The 24,478-nt window shown below is 39.2% G+C and overlaps 1 protein-coding gene across 1 annotated transcript; it reads left to right on the top strand.

The window, feature by feature from the left end:
- Positions 1-580: 580 nt before the first annotated feature.
- On the top strand, positions 581-23,243 carry LOC134402957 (lipase member M-like). The gene is made up of 9 exons (XM_063132920.1): positions 581-793; positions 4,327-4,444; positions 5,695-5,893; positions 12,728-12,837; positions 13,978-14,114; positions 15,820-15,966; positions 18,672-18,743; positions 20,499-20,564; positions 23,000-23,243. Exons 1-9 carry the CDS (start codon positions 689-691, stop codon positions 23,231-23,233), a joined length of 1,188 nt encoding a protein of 395 aa, XP_062988990.1. The 5' UTR covers positions 581-688; the 3' UTR covers positions 23,234-23,243.
- The last annotated feature ends 1,235 nt before the right edge of the window (positions 23,244-24,478 follow it).

Below are 24,478 nucleotides of genomic sequence, written 5' to 3'. Positions count from 1 at the left end.
AGTAGTCAATGGAGGTTTTCCCTTCTTTCATTAACTTCCTCCCAGCGGTGGAATTTTAGTGAAAAAACTACAACATAGGCAAGTATCAGAACAGAGACTGGACAGTTCTATAGGATCCTTAAGATTACAGTGTATAAGAGCTGCATAAATGGAAATCTTCACCTGGGAAATCCATATCCCTACACTTTGGGGAAAATTATATTATTCATTCATCTCTGACAGGTAAATTAGCTGTCCTAATGTCTGAACCTGGCATCCTAATTAATAGCAGCACCATAAGCAAGAGCATGAATTGCCATTTTCTAATACTTTTTGATATTATTTTGTTACTGCCTTTATTACCTATATTCTCTGCAATAACTTTTTTTGTATTCCAGTCCTAAATATCCCTACAAACTAGAATGAAGCTTACTGTGGGGCAGGATTGATGTGATCTAAGCACATCTAACCCTAGTGAATAACCCTAGTGAAACAAATATCATTTTCAACCTGTTGTGTTTTTTTTTAAAAAAATTGCCTGAAAATGTCCTTCATATTGCAGCCTACAGTCAATCTCCTCATAGCATTCTTCACTGCCTAATCCTGTTTTCCCAACTCTCTGTTCCATATTTTTCTCCCATACCAAAGACTGACATTTTCTGAGGTCAAACTTACTGTTTGAAATGACTGGCATTCTTTTACAAGGTCTATGATGTGGCTTTTTATGGCAGTGGCATGCTTAATCCAGCAGACTACACATTCAGAAGAATTCACAAGCAAGAGACATTTGAATCCTCAAGGGTTCATGACTATCGTAAGTTGTTCATTCAGATGCATTTGGAAACGGTGATTATGCTGGGGAGGGTGGGGCAAAAATTCCCATTTCTTTTTCTTTTCAACCAGTTTCTTTGTAACATGCAGGAACAATAGGAACACAATTCCTTCCTGGATAGCCCTAGACAATTAACTCATTTGAAAGTGTTTACCTCAAGTCTCCTTTCCAGAGTTGCTTAATGGCAAGCACTTGGCCATGGCTAAATGTGAAAGTTAGTTGAACAAGTAATACAGGGAGCTGTATCCCAAGCTAATATACTTTTGTCTGCCTTGGAGGTGAGCCAGTATTGTGCCTAATTCATCACACAGATTAGACATTTTATCTCACAACACCACGGCATGTTTTTCTCTTGGCTGTTTGTTGGACTTGGAGAAAATGAACATTGGAGTTGTATTCAATGGTAGACTAAAATCATTCAGTGGGTCTACTCTAAGTAGGACTAACATTGCATACAAACCTTGCAGTCCATATTAAATCAGCTGTGAACCAAAACCACTATTGCTGCTATGTGAACCAACTGAAATCAACATCCATTTAATGGCTGCAATGCACACCTTCATCCCTTTATGTTCCTTCCAGTCTACCAAGCAACTATAAGGGGAAGCCTTTGAAAGTTGGGATCATGCTGGCTATTTCTGCCATGATCCATGATTTTAAAAGGATTTCAGCAGACATGGAAGGGATGGAGGGAGGGAAAGAGAGAGAGAGAGATGTGTGTCTGTTTCAAGTATTTCCCCTAAATCCAATATATTCACACTATACTATGATCAAGCATACATGGTCAAGGACAGCATAGTAACAGGGCATCTCTACTTTTTAGTGTTTTAATTTGGCAAAAGCTGCAAGGCCACAACGTGTTAAACCAGGCTTAGAAGAGACTGAGGCTGTTTCTACACCAGCCTGAAAATCCAGGCTGGTCACAGCCGAGTCCCTGTGTGTCCAAATGATGTACAGAGACTCCCAAGGGCAGAGGGGGGGATGAGCATGGGTTTTCCCAGGGAGAAATAATCCCTGGGGAAACCTGATTTTTCCCGCAGTCTCAGGATCATCCGGAGACCGTGGGAGGTGTGTGGGAGCCATCCCAGCTTCTTCCCTCTTCCCTGCGAGTAGCATAGATCAGTAGCGCGAAGGAGCTGGGCCGGGAGGAATCAGAGGGGGGGATGAGGGAGCAGGATTGGGGTTTTTTTCACTTACCTTTTGCTAGAGTGCAAGAGCATACTCCAGCTTCTGTAGCTTTTTAAAAAGATGTCTACCTCGACTAATGTGACGTCTCTCCTCCCATCCCAGATGTCATGCTGGCCATTTGGACATGTGGGATGATCAGGGTGACCATATGACCGGTTTTTGATGGCAAATCCGGGAGGGGGAGGGGAAATCCGGATTTTTTTTTTCCCCAAAGAGCCGCTCTAATGGGAATTAACAAAAATGCTTATAACTCCGTCATTTTTTAAGATAAAGACATGAAACTTGGCACAATGGTAGCTCTTAGGAACTGCTTTAGTCATACCAAATTTGAAACATATCTGTTCATCCATTGATTTTTTAGGAATTTTTTAAAAATTGAGGTTTTAAAATTATTATTTTTTAAACTGTCATTTTTAAAGATAAAGAGCTGAAAGTTGGCACCATGATAGCTTTTAGGTAGAGCTTTAGCCATACCAAATTTGAAACAGATCTGGGGCCAGTAGCAAACCCTGTTAACAACAACAGCAGCTTGCAATGAGTGAAGATACAGTCAGAAAAGATATTTGAGGGAAGGGGAGAATGTAACACCCAGAGTATAGCAAAAGCTTCAAAGTACAGCAAAACCTAAAAAAGTAGGAGTGAGTGAAGTTAATTTCAGATACATTGAATCTCTCTCTTGTTCTTTATTTCAGTGATTTTAACATTAAGATGTTATGTAGAACAGATTTGTCTTAAATGTGTGCTGTAAAATCAGACATGTGACCAAGGCTATGTTTGGGTGGGCATGCCCCCTTGGTACTGGACACGCCCCCTTGGGGGCGACCATGTTGTCCTCCTTTTTGGTTTCCAAAATATGGTCACCCTAGGGATGATCCTGGAAGGAGATAAGTCCGGGATCGCCCTCCCTCCATCCCTCTACACCTGTATGGTGTAGAAAGGGCCTGACTTGTGGTAGGAGTTTAAGCAGCATGTATTCTATCAGGGCCAGACATTGGCAAACTTTTCATACCAACTCTCAGGGATTTGATTTGATTTTAGTTCAAGGATTTGAACTGAAAGGTGAAGGAGCACTACTGAATGCCCAAGCCTTGCTCCTCGCTATGAGTTAGCAAAAATGGAAAAGGTCAGGAGAGAGGTTTGGAGAATGGCATTCAAGCATTGGATGGTAGAGACAGTCTGCTGCTCAGCATTGAGCACGGGCAACCATCTCCTCCACATGCATCAGGAGAAAAGAAGCCATACAGGCCCCATTCAGAAGTCACCTTAAACCATGGTTTTAACTATGGTGAATAAGGATTTTAAACCATGGCTTAAGGCTATTATGCCATGGTTTAAGATATCTTCTGAACAAGACCTGGCATCCTAGTTTAACCACCATGGTTAAAGCTGTGGTTTAAGGTGTCTTCTGAACGGGGCCACTGTCTGGGGAGGGATGATGGCAGCACATACTTTAAAAAACCACTGGTAGTGGCCTGAAGGCTCATAGCCAAAAGTTAGAAAACTGCAGAACTTCTAACGTTGAAATCATAGTATACGGAATTATGGTAAATAGTCGTGGCAGAAAAATTGACATACCAACTAAAATTAGCTAAAGGCAAAGTAAAACATGGTAGCATTTTATTCTGGAGATATATACACAGCAATATATGTCAAAGCCTTTCCTCATATGGAAAAGAGACTAAATTTAACTTTGATATAGAGAAGAACTATAAAGAAAACCTCTAAACAGCCCAAGGACTCCACATATATTTTCATCTGTAAAGCAAAGCGAAAGATATGAATAGAAGTTAAATATACCACCCTCTCACAATAAGTTGATTTAAATTCAGTGTATTTCTTTTTATTTATATTTACTTCTTTTATTTTATTTTTCATTCTTTCGGTTGATTTTGTTTTGGAATTTTATTTTATTTTTAAAAATGTATTTTTTTAAAAAAAACAAACAAACATCACTGTGTTTCACAATAAATCTTACCCTTAAATTTTTGAAATGCTTTCAGTTGACTTAATCACCTGTAGTTTGGATTCAGATTGAGTCAGAGTATGTGCAGTGGGTTGTATATTTAGTGTCACATTGCCCTAAATCTGTAGCGCCAAAAGCTTTGGCCATTTCCACAATATGCCTAGTTCATATTTCTTGACACAAAGCACACCAGCTCTCGAAATGCAAGAGAGCTTTTGAAAGAAAGGCCATATTAGAGAGTGCTAAAAACATTTAAATGCATTGTCTATTACATTATGAGAGCTTAGGACTAATAATGTTTACTTAACAATATTTTTGATCCACTTATTTTTATTTGGGCCAAATGCATTATTGTTTCTTGCAGAATGAAATCATTCAACATTGGGGGTACCCATATGAAGAATACGAGATTCTTACAGCTGATGGCTATTACCTTCAGGCAAACAGAATTCCTTATGGAATGCACAGTCCTGAGAAATCAGGTATTTCTGTGATGTAATGCTGGTGTTTTGTTTAACTCTTTGAGTAGAGCTGGCTTTTCTGGGTGCCGGCTGGGACTTGCAAGGCCAAGTTACCTCGGGGGCCCGAATCTTGTTTCGGCACTGAGGCGAGACAGGCAACCCTCAAAGCACCCCGTTTCAAATTGGGGCTGTTTTGGGGGCTCTGAACCGGCCTCTGAGGCAAATCAGGGGGAACATGCACAGCCCTACCACAAAGTGACTAGTGACATTTTGAAGACAAACAAATTTATTATACCATAGTAAGCATTTATCGACTAGCTTCAACTGCCAAAATGGTGGGACTGGCTTTTGGTATTATTGGCCGTGTCTTGAGTCAGGGGAAGAGGGGAGAGGGCATAATTTGCTGTTGTGCCTCAGGCAGTAAAATGTCTTGGGCTGTTCCTGTCTTTGAGGATAGTATTATCTCTCCCCTAATTTCTAAGACAAGGTAAAGAGGCCTGCTGGCATGCTCTTATACTCTTCCTGGCCAGCAGGTAGTGCAGGGAAGATGTATGTTTATAACGGAGAATGAGAACTAGATGGGATGAGCAGGTGAAGGAAAATGTCTGGGGGAGGCCAGGTAACTAGAGAAAGGCTACAATTTTCTCCAGAAGTGGTCATATTTTCTGCTCCTTCTTCCTAGACAATTAAGAGAGAAGTCAAGAAAAATAAGATAGCTGAGTTTAGAGTTACATGCATATTATTAATTCTTGCACCACTGCACAATGTGTGGGTATGCTGGGATCACATGAGCATAGAAAAATCTAATCTTAATTGTATATGCATTGGCAATACATTTCAGGGTGTGTTTCTTCCAGTGGATGCTGGTGGCTTGTGAATCCACTCTGGATTTCAGTCAGAACCAGTCAGAGTTCTCTAAAGGAGCTATCCAAAGTGCTTCAGGGCTCTGACTGGTTCTGACTGAAACCTGGAGCAGACTCATCGCCTCACTGACATTAGAGCCATCAGCCTCCACTGGTTTCTTGATGTTGTGAAGTAGTACAAAGAGAAGTAGTAGATCTGAAAAATCATTTTGCAATAAGCAATTATTCTTGACTTAAGGGAGAAAATGAAGTTCTCCTATAAATGTAGAAGTAGGCTTGCTTCCAACCTAGGGATTACCAACACCAGAGTAGGATTTTTTGATGCTCCAACCGGTGGGGCGAAAGGTCAAGAGGCAAAATGACAAAAAACCCCAAAAATATATAATGTTCATTTTGTTTCTTTTCCAGGAGCTAGACCAGTGGTGTTATTGGTACCAGGTTTCTTGGTTGAGGGTAGGTGCTGGATTGCAAATCTTCCCAACAATAGCCTGGGATTTGTTCTAGCAGATGCAGGCTATGATGTCTGGATGATAAACAACAGAGGGACCTCCTGGTCAAGAAGACACCAGACCCTTTCAATTGACCAAGAAGAATTTTGGGATTTCAGGTGAATTCAAGGGTTAGCTTGTCCTGTACCTTGGATAGATGGGTGTTGTAGCTGTATAGAAGTAGAGTTACCTTATTTGTGGCACCAAAACAGCCCAATGAAGACTGAACATGCTCAGTGGGTGCAGATTTAGCTGATTGGCTGTAACCCTGAACAACAACAATTTATTTATTACCCGCCTCTCAACACTGCAACATTTTGTTGCTGTTCCAAACTGTTTTAGCTGATTAAGGCTGCAAACCTATACACAGTGACCTATTTAGGATTGCACTGTAAATTCCTGTGAGTCATGGAAAATCCATAGGTCGTTTATTCTAGATAAACATTCCTTATTTTTTCATTATTAGGATATTAAAAAGTATATTTCCTTATAATAACAGTAAACAAATAATTCTTAATATCCTCATGATATGTAATCAGTACATCATCAGTCCTAATTCTAAGCATTATTCCCTTTTCCCACATTGTATTTCTTAAGTCAGTTTTAGAGCTGAGAGTGGAATAAGGGGAATTTTGTAGGGGTGTGCACAGACCCCCCGCTCCGCTTCACTTGCAGATCCGCGATTTTTGGAGCAGGCCGCTTCACCCCGCCCCCGCTCCGCCCACTTCCGCTCCGCTCCGCTCGGAGCTCCGTTTCCCCCCCCCATAGGCTTGCATTGAAAGCTAAAAAATTATACAACTTTTTTTCAGTTCAAGTTAGAAACCTCACGTTTGGCACCATGACACCTCATGGGGGTATACACACGCACGTGATCAAATATAAAGGCAAAGCAGTGCAAGTATTCAACGATCTTTGTCAGCAAACACTCCAATGGAGACGCAGCGTTAAGCAAATAACTGAAACATTAACAAAAAATGCAGTGAGATATGCTTGGGGTTACCCGGTCTTCTTAAAGTTTTCTTACGCTGGGAGTGATTATAGAGTAACCTCTTTGGAGCAAGGAAGGGAGTTGCTGAAGAGATTGGGGTTAATGAAGAATGGAAGTGTTGGAGCTGGAGAAGAGAATGGAGCTGTAGCTGGAGCATCTGGGATGGGGTAAAGGGGAATGTTTGTTATGAGATAATTGATATGATAAGTAATTAAATACAGAGATTGGGTCGTCGTGGCGGGGCACCGCCTCCCCCCTCTCCCCTAATTAGGTGGCCGGAGTAATAGACTTGCGGGGATATGGGGAGGGGGAAAGTAGGGGGGGAGAGGGGTTGGGGGGGATATTAGGGGGGGTGGGAGGGGGATGAAGGGGGGGTTAGGGTTTATTTTTATTTTTATATTTGTTGTTGTATTTGTTTATGAGTCACAGAGCACGAGGGATCAGAAGGAAAATAAAAAGGAAGATTATGAATAAGAATATTAAAGTATCAACGCTCAATGTTAAAGGTCTGGGGGCAGTCGTGAAAAGGAGGAGAATAGAACAAATGTTAAATAAAGAAAGATCGGATATTATTATGTTGCAAGAAACACACCAAAAATTTGATGGCGCAAATGAAATCCGGACAAGGTGGTCTGTTTATTATGAAAAGTCATTGGGGACGTCAAAGAAAAATGGAGTAGCAATTTTGATTTCAAAAAAAAGTGGATTCATATTGAGAACTGTAAGAAAGGATGATAATGGTAGATATCTTATGATAAAGGGGCAAATAGAAAGTGAGAAATACACATTAGTAAATGTTTATGCTCCTAATGAGAAACATAGAGAGTTTTTTATGAAATTATTTAGTGAAATAGAGGAGTTTAGGGAAGGATATTTAATTTTAGCTGGGGATTTTAATATGGTAATGGATAATAGATTGGATAGATCAAACCCCACAAATGTGGAAAAAAGAAATAACATTACTATATTGAATAAATTAGTAAGAGAAAAAGATTATGTGGATTGTTGGCGTTTACTGAATGGCGTGAATCCGGGATTTTCTTATTACTCCCCAGTTCATCAGACATACTCTAGAATAGATTATATAATGGTTTCAAAAGAGTTTGCAAGTAAGGTGTGTAAAATGGAAATGGGAGTAATAAAGGTAACGGACCATGCATTGTTAAGTTTAGAATTTACAGTTAAAAAAAAATTACAAGGAAGCGTTTAGGTGGAAATTAAACACAAAACTTTTAAAATATAATAAAGTGGTAGAAAAAATACAAAGTGAATTGATGGAGGCTTGGGAAATTAATGAGAAAGGAGGAACATCAAGGGCAGTAGTTTGGGACACCATGAAGGCAGTAACGAGAGGGATATGTATTAGAGAAATGTGTAATTTAAAAAGACAACAAGTAGCAGAGCAAAAACAATTGGAGGAAGAGATTAAGAAAATGGAGGAAGATTATTGGCAACACAAAAATAAGCATAAATTAATAGAAATACAGGCAAAGAAAAAACAATTAGAAAATTTAAATTTAGAGGAGGTTCAAAAGAATTTAATGTATATGAAAAGGGAGTATTTCGAAAACAGCAACAGGAATTCTAAACTGCTAGCCAGACTCACACAAAAGGAAAAAGCAAGGAATGGGATAGGGATTTTGAAAGATAAACAAGGGAAGTATTGTCACACAATGAAGGATAAGATAAAGATATTTCAAGAGTTTTATCAGGATTTGTATAAGGGAAAAGATACTCAAGAAAAAAAGTTGGAAGCGTATATAGAAAAATATACAAAGAAGAGAATAAAAATAGAGCATAAAGAGTTAATGGAGAAGGCAATAACTCAAGGAGAAGTTGAAGAAGTAATTGGGAATTTGAAGCCGGGTAAATCACCGGGGGTAGATGGTTTAGGACCAGAATATTATAAGGTTTTTAAAGGAATTTTAATACCAAAATTAATAAAATTGTATAATTCCATACTGGAAGGGGATAGAACGCCAGAATCATGGGAACATTCATTAATAATTTTAATACCAAAACCAGATAAAGATTTGACTGTCCCTGACTCATATAGACCTATTTCATTAATAAATCAGGATGCTAAGCTTTTTTCAACTATTTTAGCAAGGAGGATGAATAAATTTATAGAGGAATATATAGGGGAGGACCAATGTGGATTTGTGGCAGGTAGACAGATGCCTAATTTAGTGGGAAGAGTATTAAATGCAATTCAGGTGATAAATAAGTTTAGGGTTAAAGCGGGAATTCTGGCATTGGATATTTTCAAGGCTTTTGATTGTGTGAGCTGGCAAGCTTTAAAGATGGTTTTAAATAAAATGGGGTTTGGAAATAAATTTAAAGCGATAATAGAACAGTTATACTCTCAAAATACAGCCATAGTGGTAGTGAATGATGGAGTGACAGATAAGATACGACTAGCCAGAGGGACAAGGCAAGGTTGTCCGCTCTCACCAGTCCTATTTGTAATGGTAATGGAATTATTGGCGAATGCAATACGAGAAGATGAGGAGATTGAAGGAATAGGTAGTATGAAAGAAATTAAACTGAACATGTTTGCAGACGACACCTTGTTGACGATAAAGAATCCAATAGAGAAGATGGGGAGAATTAAACAGCAACTGAGAGAATTTGAGGATATTACGGGGTTAAAAATAAATTGGTCTAAATCAGAATTGATGTTGTTTAATTATACTAAAAAAGAAGAGAAAGATTGGGAAGAAAGGGGAAGAGAAATGAGAGTTAAGACTCAGATTAGATATTTGGGAATAAAAATTACGCAGAAGTTAGAGAGTTTAGAGAAAGAAAATTTAAATGTTTTAAAAAAAGAGATTTTAGTAAAACTGGAAAAATATAAAAGGTTAAATTTATCCTGGTTTGGAAGAATAGCATTAATAAAAATGAAGATTTTAGCAAAGATAAATTTTGTGTTCAGGATGCTACCAATAAAAATTTCAGAACTAAAAAAGTTGGCAAAGGATTATAAATAACTTTTGTAATGGTGATAAGAAAGCGAGGGTAAATAAAAGTAAATGGTATTTGAGTCAAAAAAAGGGAGGATTGGGTCTCCCGAATATTACATTATATTATGTAGCCAATAGATTAAGATATATTGTGGAGGCAATTTTAGGATTAGGGAACTTAGATTGGATGGAAGAAAAAAACATGAGTAACATAGAGACTAAATTAGAAAATGTTTTTTTTATGGAAGGAAAAAAAAATGGGTGGAAGGTATAAATAATCCGCTTTTGAGGTTTCACTGGGAAATTTGGAGTAAATATAAAGGGGCGCTGCTTCCGAGCAGCTCTCCCTTGTCACCGGTAATATTGTTGAAGAATTTCCCGGAGGAATTAAAGAGTAGATTAAGCAAAGTTTTAATAGAAAAAAATAAAATGAAATTAAGAGATTGGTTAAGAGGAATGGGTACAAGAGAGGACATAGAAGAGGTCTTGAAGGATAAAAAGTTAATTTGGTTAAATTATAGGCAATTAGAGCAATGGACTAAAAAGTGGGTAAGAGATAATGGAGAGTGTAGAGAATTAACAAAGTTTGAAGAATTAATAGATAAGAAAGATAAGGAAAGGGGGAAAAGAACAGTGTTAAAAGGGTTGATGAGCGAAATATACAGAATATTGGTGGAGAAAGGGACAGTGGATAACTCGGGTAAAATGGTTTGGGAGACAGATTTGAAGGTACAAATAGGACAACAGGGTTGGGAGGGATTATGGAGGCAAAGAGCGTTGAGAAATATGTCAGTAAGAATAAAAGAGAATTATTATAAAATTGTATGGAGGTGGTACCTAACTCCGGTTAGAATGAATAAGATAAACAATCAGCAATCAGCAAATTGTTGGAGAGGTTGTGGGGTTAAAGGAACGTATATGCATATGTGGTGGGAATGTAACTATGTTCAGAATTTGTGGAAGATGGTGTTTTCGGAGATTGAAGAAATTGTTGAAATGAAGATAGAAAGAACACCAAAAGTTGCATTGCTGTCGCTATTTGAAGAAGATTTTAAATGTAAAAAAGAAATTAAGGAACTGATAACGAATTTGTTGATTGCAGCAAGATTAATTATAGCTAGGAACTGGAAGATACAAGGGGAATATTCTATTGAAGAATGGTATAAAGAAGTGTGGGATATAGCTATTAACGATAAATTAACAAGTAATATTAAATGGAGAAGAGGTATAGCTAAATCAAATGATTTTGAAGGAATCTGGAAACAGTTCCTAATATTTGTATTTTCTAAGGGGAGTGGGAATCCACCAGCAGAAGAAAGTATGAGATTCTGGAATCAGGAATGAGATCCCGTGGTGGGGGGTGCACTGTAGATGTATTGATTATGTTATTAAGATTATGTTATTAAGATAAGATATTGTATTCAACTGAAAATTATGTAGTATGTTGTGTGTTTTTCTTATGTGATGTATGTGTATGTTTAAGTATTGTAGAAAATAAAAAAATATTTTTTTAAAAAAAGGGTTGATGAGCGAAATATATAGAATATTGGTGGAGAAAGGGACAATGGATAACTCGGGTAAAACGGTTTGGGAGACAGATTTGAAGGTACAAATAGGACAACAGGGTTGGGAGGGAATATGGAAACAAAGAGCGTTGAGAAATATGTCAGTAAGAATAAAAGAGAATTATTATAAAATTGTATGGAGGTGGTACCTAACTCCGGTTAGATTGAACAAGATAAACAATCAGCAAACAGAAAATTGTTGGAGAGGTTGTGGGGTTAAAGGAACGTATTTGCATATGTGGTGGGAATGTAACTATGTTCAGAAATTGTGGAAGATGGTGTTTTTGGAAATTGAAGAAATTGTTGAAATGAAGATAGAAAGAACACCAAAAGTTGCATTGCTGTCGCTATTTGAAGAAGATTTTAAATGTAAAAAGGAAATTAAGGAACTGATAACGAATTTGTTGACTGCAGCAAGATTAATTATAGCTAGGAACTGGAAGATACAAGGGGAATATTCTATTGAAGAATGGTATAAAGAAGTATGGGATATAGCTATTAATGATAAATTAACAAGTAATATTAAATGGAGAAGAGGTATAGCTAAATCAAATGATTTTGAAGGAATTTGGAAACAGTTCCTAATATTTGTATTTTCTAAAGGGAGTGGGAATCCACCAGCAGAAGAAAGTATGAGATTCTGGAATCAGGATGAGATCCCGTGGTGGTGGGTGCACTGTAGGTGTATTGATTATGTTATTAAGATAAGATATTGTATTCAACTGAATTATGTAGTATGTTGTGGTTTTTTTTATGTGATGTAATGTGTATGTTTAAGTATTGTAGAAAATAAAAAAAAATTATAAAAACAACAAAAAAACAACAAACTGTTTTAGCTGATTAAGGCTGCAAACCTATACACATTGACTTATTTAGGATTGCACTGTAAATTCCTGTGAGTCATGGAAAATCCATAGGTCGTTTATTCTAGATAAACATTCCTTATTTTTTCATTATTAGGATATTAAAAAGTACATTTCCTTATAATAACAGTAAACAAATAATTCTTAATATCCTCATGATATGTAATCAGTACATCATCAGTCCTAATTCCAAGCATTATTCCCTTTTCCCACATTGTATTTCTTAAGTCAGTTTTAGAGCTGAGAGTTGAATAAGGGGAATTTTGAATGTTGAATTGTAATAGTGAACAATCGTCTTTATTTGATAATGAAAAAGTTAAAAATACTACCACTACTTTGCAGCATGACATGCTAAAAGCTAATAGAGCAAGTTTAAGTAAGGGATACATATTGAAATGAATATGATAATAATAAAATTTCCCTTTATTTCTGAACTGTTTGCACAGAAGAATAAACTTGCAACCTTATCCAAATGGCATGATCATCATGTCTTTATACTGCACAATCTATACTATTGTATTCAAGTATTGTCTGGATAAATTTCAACCCCACTATGTATGTGTATATGTTACAGTTTTCATGAAATGGGAATGTATGATATTCCAGCAGCCATTAACTTTATCCTACAGAAGACTCAACAAGATGGATTATATTATGTTGGCCACTCCCAAGGTAGTGCAATTGGTACGTTGATTGGTTTTGTAAACCGCCCAGAGAGCTTTGATTGTGGGGTGGTATATAATTGCAATAAATAAATAAATAGTGTGGAATGTATTTCATCATTATGTTCTTCTTGACTTTGCCTATTGAGGCTATTGAGGTCCAATGTTAGAATACAATGTTAGACACCTTAAACCAACTTCCGGATTGGGTCCACTCCGCTCCGGATCCAGAGCTTCGCAGCGAACTGGAGCGGACTATAGGCGGAGCGGACCCGATCTGGATGTTGCGGATCTGGAAGAGAAGCGGATTGGGGGGTCCGTGCACACCCCTACTCACACACCCCCTTTGCCAAGGCCCTATTAATGAAATGGTAAAGGCATACCCTTGCTTTAGCAGGGCCTTTCAGGCCCCAAACAGCATGGGGGGAATGTGTGAGTTCCAGAGCCTCTATCTTTGCATGCTAACAGCAATGGCCATTAACACAGTGTAGATTACCAAGTGCTTGTAAGCCTTGGGAGTTCTTGGTGTAGGCTTGCTTGGCTCCCGAGGGTGGGCACCAGCAGTGGCAGGTCGAGTGCCCATGGGGTGAACACTTTCTGATTTCTTCCACCCTTAGCAATGGCCATCCTCTTCTTTACAACAAAAATCCATCCTCTCATTCATCTAACCCTTTTCAAAAGCCAGCTAGTCAGATATGATGGTAGCTCGCCAAGCTGCTACCCACAGCATTGCATGAACTTCTTTGTGGCTTGGTGAGGCTCCGCCCTGGTCTGGAGCCTCCTTTGTTGTGTACAGTGGAGCTTCCAGAAAATGCATATCTCCTACTTTGTGTAAATGGCGACCATAAAGCATTCACACCTTTAAACTTGCGTAAATGGGGCCTTTATGGCCAGAATTTATGCAAGGAAGGAGATATGCAATTTCCAGAGCCTCCATTATATACAACAATAGAGGCTCCAGACTAGGGTGGATGGCTGCTGTGAGCTCATCAGGCTGCAGGGCGCTTGAAGAACAGGCTCATGAATCCAGCAAGCTGCCAATCATCCCTACCAAAGACCAATGCAACTATTGTCTTTAATGTTTTAATAATAATAATGTAATATAATATAATATAATAATGTTTTACAGCTGGCGGTTTTTGAAATTGTTTCTCCTCTGCAGGTGTTATTGCTTTTTCAGCCATGCCACAGCTTGCTGAAAAAATCAAGCTCTTCATGGCCTTGGCTCCTGCCTACACACTTGCGGACACCAAGGGGGCCCTGAAATTGCTTTTGTCACTTCCTGATGGATTAATAAAAGTAGGTATTTCTCATATCTTTTTCTTATGTGTGTTTAGTGATGGGCAATCGTTCATTTTGTAAATAATTGGGGGTGTGGTAGAGAAATCTTTATTAAATTAAAAGGTTTTCCCCTTGACATTCAACTGTTTTCTTTTTCTTTTTTTCCTTTTCCTTTCCCCCCAAAGTGTGTATTCACTTTGACACACATTAAGATGCTTCTTGACATGGACCACATAGTGCCCATCGCTCGCACCTACATTGTCTTAATTGATAGAGGCAGGGGCAGCAGAGATGGTTCAGTTTGCTCTAGGGGTGGCCTTTCAGGGTTGAGAAAGACTTGAGCCTCATCATTACAAATTAACACAACTTAATGGGAAAAGGTTTCTTGGCTGGAACCTTAATCTTCTTTTCTGAAAAGAAATGCTGGCTGGTGTTTCCAACAAGTCAATCCACCCTCCTAAACCTTTGTTATCAGTGGATTCAGTGGGTCATGGCAAGTGGAGTCTGGCAACTTAAGGGTCACATGTATTATCATAGCACAGCCTTTTGCTATGCTTAAGGACTAAGCAGATATAGCCCCCATTCAGAAGACACCATAAACCATGGCTTTAACCACGGTGGTTAAGCCAGAAAGCGAGGTTGTGTTCAGAAGCCACCATGACTTTAATCATGGTGAATTTTTTGCCTTATTCACCATGGTTTTTGCCTTATTCACCATGGTTAAAGCCATGGTTTAAGGTGTCTTCTGAACACAGCCTGTCTTTTTATTTATTTATTTATTTATTTATTTAAGTATTTTTATGCCATGGTTTAAGGTGTCTTTTGAATGGGGCCACTCTGTAGCATACTTTTTTGCAGACTATAGCCCACTTCTCAGAAGCATGAAGTAGACTCTCTAGTACATGAAAATATATACCATGATAAGCTGGGCTGACATTTCTCAGAAATGAATTTTTATTTATTATTTATTTATTTACATTATTTATATACTGCTCCATATCTAAAGTAGATTCTGGAGCGGTGACCATAAGTATAAACAGCAAAAAGGAAGACGATTAAAAAAGCATTTTAAAATTGTTCAATTTAAAACAAAGGACCAGTAAAAACAATGGCTAGTCAGTTGAGGAAGGCTTCTCAAAATAAGAGGGGCATTTTTTCAGGAGGTGCCGGAAGCAGCCTAGTGTTGGCTTCTGCCGGACCTCCAGGGGCAGGGAGTTCCAAAGAGAAGGGATTTTCTGATCAATCTGCTGAAAAAGTACATTTTCAGGCTCTCACTGAATTGTTGGAAAACTTCATTCTTCACCCCCACTTTCTTTGTTCACAAACAGGGTGGAGAATTTTGAGTGCAACTAAAAATCCAATTTTAATATTGCTCAATGTTGTTTTAATATTCTTATTAATTTTTGTGAACCACCCAGAGAGCTTCGGCTATTGGGCGGTATAAAAATGTAATAAATTAATAAATAAATTGAAGAAAAGAAGGGGGTAGTCATCTTCTCTTAGCCCATGGCTTCCTTTGTCCTCCAGTATGTGGAGTCTGGGAATGCATCTTCCAGCCCTTTTCTCTGGTGAATTGGGGGCCAGTCCCAGTTGCCCTGGAGACCTCCGTTTTTCCAGAGTTCTCTGGTTTTTCCTGGTGCATCTGGTCACCCTATGATAAGGATCCATTATTTTGACATGGTCCAAAGAGATTCACATTGATTTATGTATTCTTGTTTTGCAGTATATATGGGGCAATAAAGAACTCCAGTTTTTTAGTAACAAGATAAAAAAATTAAATGCCGAGTTGTGTAGCCATCAAGGAATAGACAAGCTTTGTCTCCAAGTAATTTTCCTTGGTGCAGGTTTTAATGATGGAAACCTAAACATGGTAAGTGAATTCTATGATTTAATTTTGTTTTTAGCTAAATAAAACTATATGGATTCTTCTTACTATTTATTTATTTATTTCATTTCTATACTACACCATAGCCGAAGATCTCTGGGCAGTTTACAACAATTCATAAAAATACACCAACATTACAAAAAATACAACATGATAAAGCAGTCTAAAAAAATTAACACAAAAAGATTAAAACAACATAAACAGTTAAAACCTTTTAAACTGTCCAGGTTCTCCAATGTCTCATCTCATTTCCCACATTAGATTGTGCTCATTTGTAATCTCCTTCAAATAGAATAAGTCTACATATTCTTAAGTGTGCACACTCTTGTTTGCTCTCTCTTTCTCTCACGAACATACACACACACACACACATTAAATGTCCCATATTTCTAGATCCAAAATCGAATGAAATGATTATTACATTATAATGAATCTAATGAAATGATTATTACATTATTTCTTTCAAAGGTCTCTTTAATTTCTTCAACATTGTTGATTTATTCATATATATTATTTCACAAGATAGGATTTAGCCAGTATATAATTTTAGATGGTTCACCTAATTTCAACTTCCTTGCAAGATTAGATGAGGAAATATTACTACCAAGTGTAGGCACATGCTGTTTATGTGATCCATTTCATAATGACAACAAACACATTGCCAGAGTTACATCATATTTTATTAATTCTGAAATAATTACATCCATTCCTTCAGTGTCTCCAAAACCTAACCATACACCTGTATAGTCATGCCCAAGTATTCAGATTTGTTAAGTGGGCTCCCCTTTGTGTCCCACCATTGGGAGCTGTACATCATGTAGAAGAAAAATGCAAGAGACTTAGGACTTAGGGATGGATGGCCTCTTCTGTGTCTGGCTCAGGTGGACACTCACCAAGCTGCTGCTGCACCCAACAAGGCTATGAAGCTGTTCGCCATTGTCTAGAGCTTCCATTGTTATGTACAATGGAGGCTCTGGAAACTGCATATCTTCTACCTTGCGTAAATGGGACCTCTACAGCCGTTATTTATGCAAGGTAAGAAATACTAGTTCCCAGAGCCTCCATTATGCAGAACAATGGAAGCTCCACAAATTGTGTCTTTCCCAGATTGCATAAATGGCGTCTGTAAAGGCCCCATGTATGCAAGATTAAAAGCGTGAATGATCCATTCCTGCCTTTAATCTTGTGCAAATGGGGCCTTTATGGCTGCCATTTATGCAAGGTGGAAGATCTGCAATTTCTGGAGCCTCTTCAAGGTGACTCCCTTGAAGAGGCACATATAGCTGCAGGTGCTCATGGTGGATTCAGGTAAGATGTAAGGGGCTTCCAAGACTCTATGCCAGCTGAGCAGCTGCTCCTGCTTGCCCTCTGCTGTAAGAGCCCTCTGCCCCTTACCCGGACCCACTGTGAATGCCCACAGATGTCCAGGCTTCTTCAAGGGAGTTGCCATTTTTAAATTGGTGACTCCCATGAACAGGTGCAGATGGCTGCAGGTGCTCATGGGGGAGGGTCTTACACAGTGGGTGGGCTCTCATGGCAGAGGGGCTTGCATGGTGGGGGGTTCGTGTGATGGATGGCTTTAGTGGGCGCCCAGAAAAGCTGGGTGCTGGCCGGCCCATCAGATGTCTAAATAATTTGGACATCTGAATCTTGATCCAGATCCAGATTTGGAAGCTCCAAATCAGCCTCTGAAGTGGGTAGTGGGGGAGGGGGCAGTGCACAGCCTTACTTTATGGTGATACAATATTGACATCCTAGATACACTGGGAAGGATCCAGAGAAAAGCATGGCCCTTTTTCCCCTGGTAGCCCCATCCCAGATAACAGTCCCCTAATGATTAGAGACCCTGATCAGTGGGATGAGCTATGGCTCAGGGGACTGGAAGGGAAGGTGAATCTCTGAGAATCGGACATTGCACATCACAATGAGGAATGAAAACCCTGTATTTGCATACAAATCTCCTGTAATTCTATTTATGTTATGGGTAATGTGAATTGAATGGTAAATGTGCATAACAACCATTATTATTATTATTATTATTATTATTATTATTATTTATATAGCACCATCAATGTACATGGTGCTGTACAGAGTAAAACAGTAAATAGCAAGGCCCTGCCGCATAGGCTTACAATCTACTGTGCACATTCTCCATGCTTCATGAAGAAGAACTTTGCACAGTTCTTGTTCAATATACATAATCTCCACCTGTCCTAGTGGAATGTGCATATTTCAGTAGGATTTTGTACATTCTCTCCGGGTATTATGTGTAATCTTCAACAGCCCTTGGAAAATGTACATATCTCAACTGCATTCTGTACATTATCCAGTAAATATGTATATTTCCAAGAAATATGCCATTGGCTTCTGTCTGTAGACCATGTGCATCCTGTTGTCTAATGTTATGCAACCTTATGTGTACATTCTCCATGACACTTACTGAATGTGCACAATGGCCAGTTATGCAAATTAACCCTTCAACCCCTAAGATACACATGTGCATGCATGCGCACACACACGCGCGCGCGCGCACACACACACACACACACACACACACACACACACACACTACTGCCTCTATTAACATGACAGTGGCTTCTATAATAAACTCTCACATTCATTCATTTCTTTCTTTACTGCTGTCAGAAAAGCACATTCTAAAACGATGCCCATGTCTATTGCTTTTCTAGAGTCGGGCAGATGTATATCTTGGAACCTATCCTGATTTTTCTTCTGTAAAAACAGTAGTCCACTGGGCCCAGGTAGTGTTTAATCATTTCCCCCCTGCAATTCAATATGTATCTATCAATATTTACTATATCTGTAACTTTTGTCTGCAACCTCCAGCCTGTGGGCCAGATATGTCCTGCGAGGGTTCCCATTCTGGGCTGCCAGATTTCCCCCCAAGCCTGCCCCTTCTCCCAGGAGGGAGAAGCTTTTCTGTGCTGAGCACAGAAAAGAGCCTCCCATTCTCAATACTCAGTGGGGAACAGCTATTATCTTCTATCAGCTGCAATTGCACATTACCTCATTTCCTTGCAAGAGCAAATGGGCAAGGTCCGTGGAGGAACCTGCTGCTTCAGTCATGCATTACCCTTGAGGCTTGTCCTGCTTAGATGTGAGTAGACATGCAGAGGCTTGTCCTGCTTACTTCTGAGGGATGTGTAAATCTAGGGTGACCATATGGAAAGGAGGAGAGGGCTCCTGCATCTTTAACAGTTGTGTAAAAAAGGGAATTTCAGCAGGTGTCAATTGTATGCATGCAGCACCTGGTGAAATTTACTCTTCATCACAACAGTTAAAGCTGCAGGAGCCCTGCCCTCTTTTGTATCTGGTCACTCTAGTATAGCTCCTGCAGTTTTAACTGTTGTGATGAAGAGGGAATTTCACCAGGTGCTGCATGCATACAATTGACACCTGCTGAAATTCCATTTTCCAAACAACTGTTAAAGATACAGGATCCCTGTCCTCCTTTCCATATGGTCACGCTAAGTATAGGCATGCTTTGCCTCCCTCCACCCACACCAATAAAGCCCCGCCCCCTTGGCAATTTCCTCAGCCTAGAGAGGAGGGAGAAAATACACAATCCAAACAACTGTTAAAGATACAGGATCCCTGTCCTCCTTTCCACATGGTCATCCTAAGTATAGGCATTTTTCATGCAGATTTTTTCAAATGTATGCACGTTGTCAACTGCATCTTTTTGGTCCATGAATCACATTGCAGACTCAGGAATGTACAGACTTGGACCACTGATTGGGGTTGAAAATGACCTGAAGTGAATTTCTTGTATATCCCTAATTCTGAGTAGGCTTAAAATGGGTGAAAACCCTGCACACTCTGCCTTTTGCCATGCCCACTTTGCCTTAAGTCCCACTTAGGGGATGGAGAATTTGCAGGGCAAGTTCACTATGCACTGTTTGGCCGGTCCAGCCAAGCGGTCAGCCATCCACACTTTCCGTACCCTCCAGATCCTCTGGAAAGTGTGCAATTGCCCCGGCATGCCATTAACGTGTCCAGGGGAACTGTGCACTTTCCTGAGGCCCTGGAAAGCATGCTTTGCCTCCCTCCACCCACACCAATAAAGCCCCGCCCCCTTGTCAAATTCCTCAGCCTAGAGAGGAGGGAGAAAATACACAATTTCCCCAGTCTCAGGGAAATTGCATATTTTACCCCACTGCGTTAACTGAGTTCCGCCCAGACCTGCACCCCTTTGTCCTTCGGCACTGAAGAGGTGAAAATCTGTTGCCCTCAAGGGCTCATGTGGATTTTTGTCCCATCGCTAGTCCCACCTACAAATAGAATGTGACCCCTGAGACCTTTCCAGATTGAAATTCAGCCCTTAGATGAAAATGGTCCCCCAAATGTGTTTTAGTGCTTAATGTATGCATGTGAATATTTAAGTTTCCATTTCTATTTCACCTTTTGTATTTTATGGTTTTTAAGTGTGGGGTTATTTATCTTTTTGAAAACTTACCGGATTACTATTTGCACATAATTCTTTCCCATCTTTTTAGGTTTTCAAATCAAAAGAATTTAAATATTTTAACTATGGCCATAAGAACCAATTGGTGTACAACATGGTAAGGAAAAGGTGTGGGGGGGATAATAATGGTGATTTGTCAGATATTAATTTGTTGGATGTAATGAGTGGTTTTGGCTGCTGTTAAAAGCTTATTGTTATCAGTGCTGTGTAATCAGTTTTCCATAACTTGGGGAACTGAGAGCACATCAAAGCAGGAAAATGAATCTGTTGAAATGGCAACTTCTTCTATATATTTATGATAGGTATTAATTCTCCTCTGGGCAACAGCCTTTGCTTTTTGACACTTTTTACCATATATTGTTTCTTTACTTCTGAAAACTGTCACATACCTTCCCTCTTAATATTAGTCTCACTTAACTACTTATACCTAGTTCCTATACCTGTTCCTTGTACAACTTCCATGATGATCATTCTCAATAATTGTTTTAATCATTTCCAATCATTCTTTAAACTAGGGTGCTGTACATAAATATTCACTCTTTGTGGGAAGGAAGAGTGCATTTCTTCCACCAGGTAACTGTTCCTGCCCCATGTGGAAATGAGACAATCCAGTCCTTTAATTCAGAATGTAAAATATGAGTGTGGATTTGATTAGGCAAGAGGTGCGGCAACCTTCTAATGGTGATCTGTGTGTATTAGAGTATTGTGAAAGTAACTTCTCAATACTACAGTATCAGAATTCATTACAAACTGTTTATTAAAACATCAGACTTCTTTAATCAAAGATGTAAATTAACATTTCAACTAGTGAGAAGCAAGATATCCAAACATTTTGAAAAATATATATGTATTTGATTTAGGAATGTGTGAATCAGCAAAACTTGAACTTGCCAACATCCTCCAAATTCTGTTATTTATTTAAAACATTTGTATCCAGCCCTACATCATTAAGATCTCAGGGTGGTGTACAGCAGCATATTACAGGATGAAAGTGGTACATGGAATGTGGCTTGTGCCCCAACAGTTATAAGCACACTTCAATACTGCTATAAAGCAGTAGTGTAGACTTAGCCCTAATTGCATTCGACCTTTGTTTTATTTTTCCTTTTCACATGAAGATCTATGCATACTTGCATGTGCATTTTCCCAAACATACACAGAAGTTGTCCGCATCTTTGAAATGTATGTGTTCTTCTCCCATCAATTAGTGTATTTGTGCACATTTTCCAAAAGTACAATTTTTTCCCCATGTGTATTTTTCAAATGTGTGCATGGCGGACACAACTTTTTGGATCTACGAATCACATTGCAAGCTTGGAAATGTACAGACTTTGATCACAGATTGCATCGTGTTTGGTTCAGAAGATGAACTGAACTGAATTTCTCATTCAGGGCAGTCCTATGGTCCCTGGGAGAGCAGAAGTGAGGGGGGCATTTGTTGCTCTTCCTCATTTTTAAATAAGCATTGCTTGCAATGGGATGGTGGAATCATTTAGACCAGCTTCAGGGCTGGTCTGAATGTTTCCCCATGTAGGGGCTGGGAGGAATTTAGAGAAAGTTTGAGGCTGTAGACAAAGCTCTAATATCAGAGGAGAAGATCCAATCTTGTATCTCCACCCTCTATGCCCCTGGAAAGGGGATAGAATTGGGAGCATGGTCTGGGATGAGCAGGATAGACTCTGGATCCAAAAGATCTAACACACACACACACCCAAGACCCCAACTATGCTTCCAACATGGGACATCATTTAGACCAGTTACAACTGTTCTAAACAATATCCCCCACTGCAAACAATGGGAACGAGATGGGTAAAACAATGGAGAAGATGGCAAATGCCACTCAACGCTCAGTTCTGACCTGCCAGCACTAGCCCAGCAGGGCTTAGGAAATGACAGAGCCCTCCAAGCTCAGAGAGTTCTGACAGAAATATAGGATGAGTAAAAAATACCCAAAGGCAAGGGTGGAACCAAGTAATCTTCAAACATAAATATTAGCAAAGGTTTTATTAAAGTGCCAAGGTGCCTACACGTTTCGAACGCAGTTGCGTTCTTTCTCAGGGCTTTATAGCAATAAAGTGCACCTTGGCACTTTAATAAAACCTTTGCTAATATTTATGTTTGAAGATTACTTGGTTCCACCCTTGCCTTTGGCTACTTTTTACTCCCCCATGGGGTTTTCCTTGCTTTTCGAAATATAGGATGGCCTTAAATCAATGTATTCTTCTTCAACACTGTTTGATGTGCTCTCACCTATACAGTCAGGAGCATAATTCGTGTTTATTTAGTCCTGAAATATCATACAATTAACCTTTATTATGAGAATTTTGTCAATTATTTTTGGTTCATGGGAGAGTGTCATGTTTTACAGTGGATAAATGAAAAGAACTGAATGAGAAGAACTTGGTTGAATGGCATCTAGGCCCTGATGCCATTCAGCTGATAATTTGTATGATGAAATGTCTGAAAAACAAGGAAAATTGTCAAATTGATCAGTGAAACCTCTTTTCCTATTTTGCATCTTTTCTCCAACAGACGAAGCCTCCATCCTATAAAATAGAAGACATGCCTGTTCCAACTGCTGTATGGAGTGGTGGAATGGACATTCTCTCAGGCAAAAAGAACATTGAGCAATTGCTCCCTCGAATCACTAATTTAGTTTTCTATAGGAATATAACTGAATGGAATCATGCTGATTTTATTTGGGGTGTTGATCCCCTAAAACACATGTACCTGGATATGCTGCGACTCATGCAGCAATACAAATAAAAAAATTATATTCCACATCAATTTGGAAACTTTTTTTTTATTTCCTGATATGAATTTTTATTTATTTATTTATTTATTTATTACATTTCTATACCTCCCAATAGCCAGAGCTCTCTGGGCGGTTCACAAAAATTAAAACCATTCATAGTATAAAACAACAGTATAAAACCATAATATAAAATACAATATAAAAGTATTGTCTGTAAGGTACCTTGTGCTACCATTTCCCTTTCTTAATTTAGCTGTATTTTTACAACATATTGTTCACCACTTTTTTCCCCTTCATTTATCTGGTTATTCTGGTGCAGCTGGTGGGAGAGGTAACTTATTTTTAATTTATTTTATTTATTTTTGCATTTATATCCTGCCTTTTTTCCTCCAAGGAACCCAAAGCAGCATACATAATCCTCCTCCTCCTCTCCATTTTATCCTCACAACAACAACAACCCTGTGAGGTAGGTTGGGCTGAGAATCTGTGACTGGCCCAAGCCACCCAGTGGGTTTCCATGGCTTAATGGGGACCAGAACCCAGATCTCCTGATTCCCAGTCCAACACTTTAGCCACTATACCACACTGGCTCCCAAGACACAACAATGGCATTTTCCTCACTGAAAGGAATTCATCACCCAGTCATTGTGCAGATGGTGGAGCTGTTGTTCTCCCTGTGCCACGATGTATCATGGCTGTCAGTGAAGTCATGTAGCATGGAGAGGAAAGACCAGATACTTTAGCAGATACAACCCCTGAGTTTTGCACCCATGCAGGGGCCGGCCACCAGGACAAGACAGCTTTGTGTTTTCATTACTCTTGCCTGCCTGCCTCTTATTTTTCCTTAAAGGCCAAATGTAGCTAGTAGATCTGGTACAATGCCTGTATTATCTCATCAAACATAAAACACAGAGCAGTTGAATGCTCCCAGCAGTCATTTCCCAGCCCATTATCTTCTGCATTAACAACTTTGTATTGTCTTTGGAATGGGATCTGAGTCCCTCAGGCTTGAAGGTTCAGAAAAGAAGAAGGGTTGCTCCTTGGTCCCCACCTGCTGGTCCTGGGCCCAGGCACAGTGGCAAATGTGGTCTTCTCAACTTCTTCCATGAGACCTGTCATTATTATTTGTGTCAACCTTATGTTTGTGCCACTTTCCCAGCACCAATACGGCAGAGATTTTCATGCACGACATTAAAACAGCCATGTATCAAAGCAAGCATGGCGTCACCCTTCAGGGCTTTCAAAATCAGTTTGGG

The sequence above is a fragment of the Elgaria multicarinata genome, chromosome 8, assembly GCF_023053635.1.
Source record: "Elgaria multicarinata webbii isolate HBS135686 ecotype San Diego chromosome 8, rElgMul1.1.pri, whole genome shotgun sequence".
Classification (NCBI taxonomy): Eukaryota; Metazoa; Chordata; class Lepidosauria; order Squamata; family Anguidae; genus Elgaria; species Elgaria multicarinata.
The sequence above is the reverse complement of the archived record's forward strand: the minus strand, read 5'-3'. Positions and strand labels throughout refer to the sequence as shown.

Coding starts and splice junctions, on each gene's coding strand:
- LOC134402957 (XM_063132920.1), top strand. CDS start 689: ATGATGTGGCTTTTTATGGCAGTGGCATGCTTAATCCAGCAGACTACA. Junction 4,445..5,694: donor GCACAGTCCTGAGAAATCAG/GTATTTCTGTGA, acceptor TTTCTTTTCCAG/GAGCTAGACCAGTGGTGTTA. Junction 5,894..12,727: donor GAAGAATTTTGGGATTTCAG/GTGAATTCAAGG, acceptor TATATGTTACAG/TTTTCATGAAATGGGAATGT.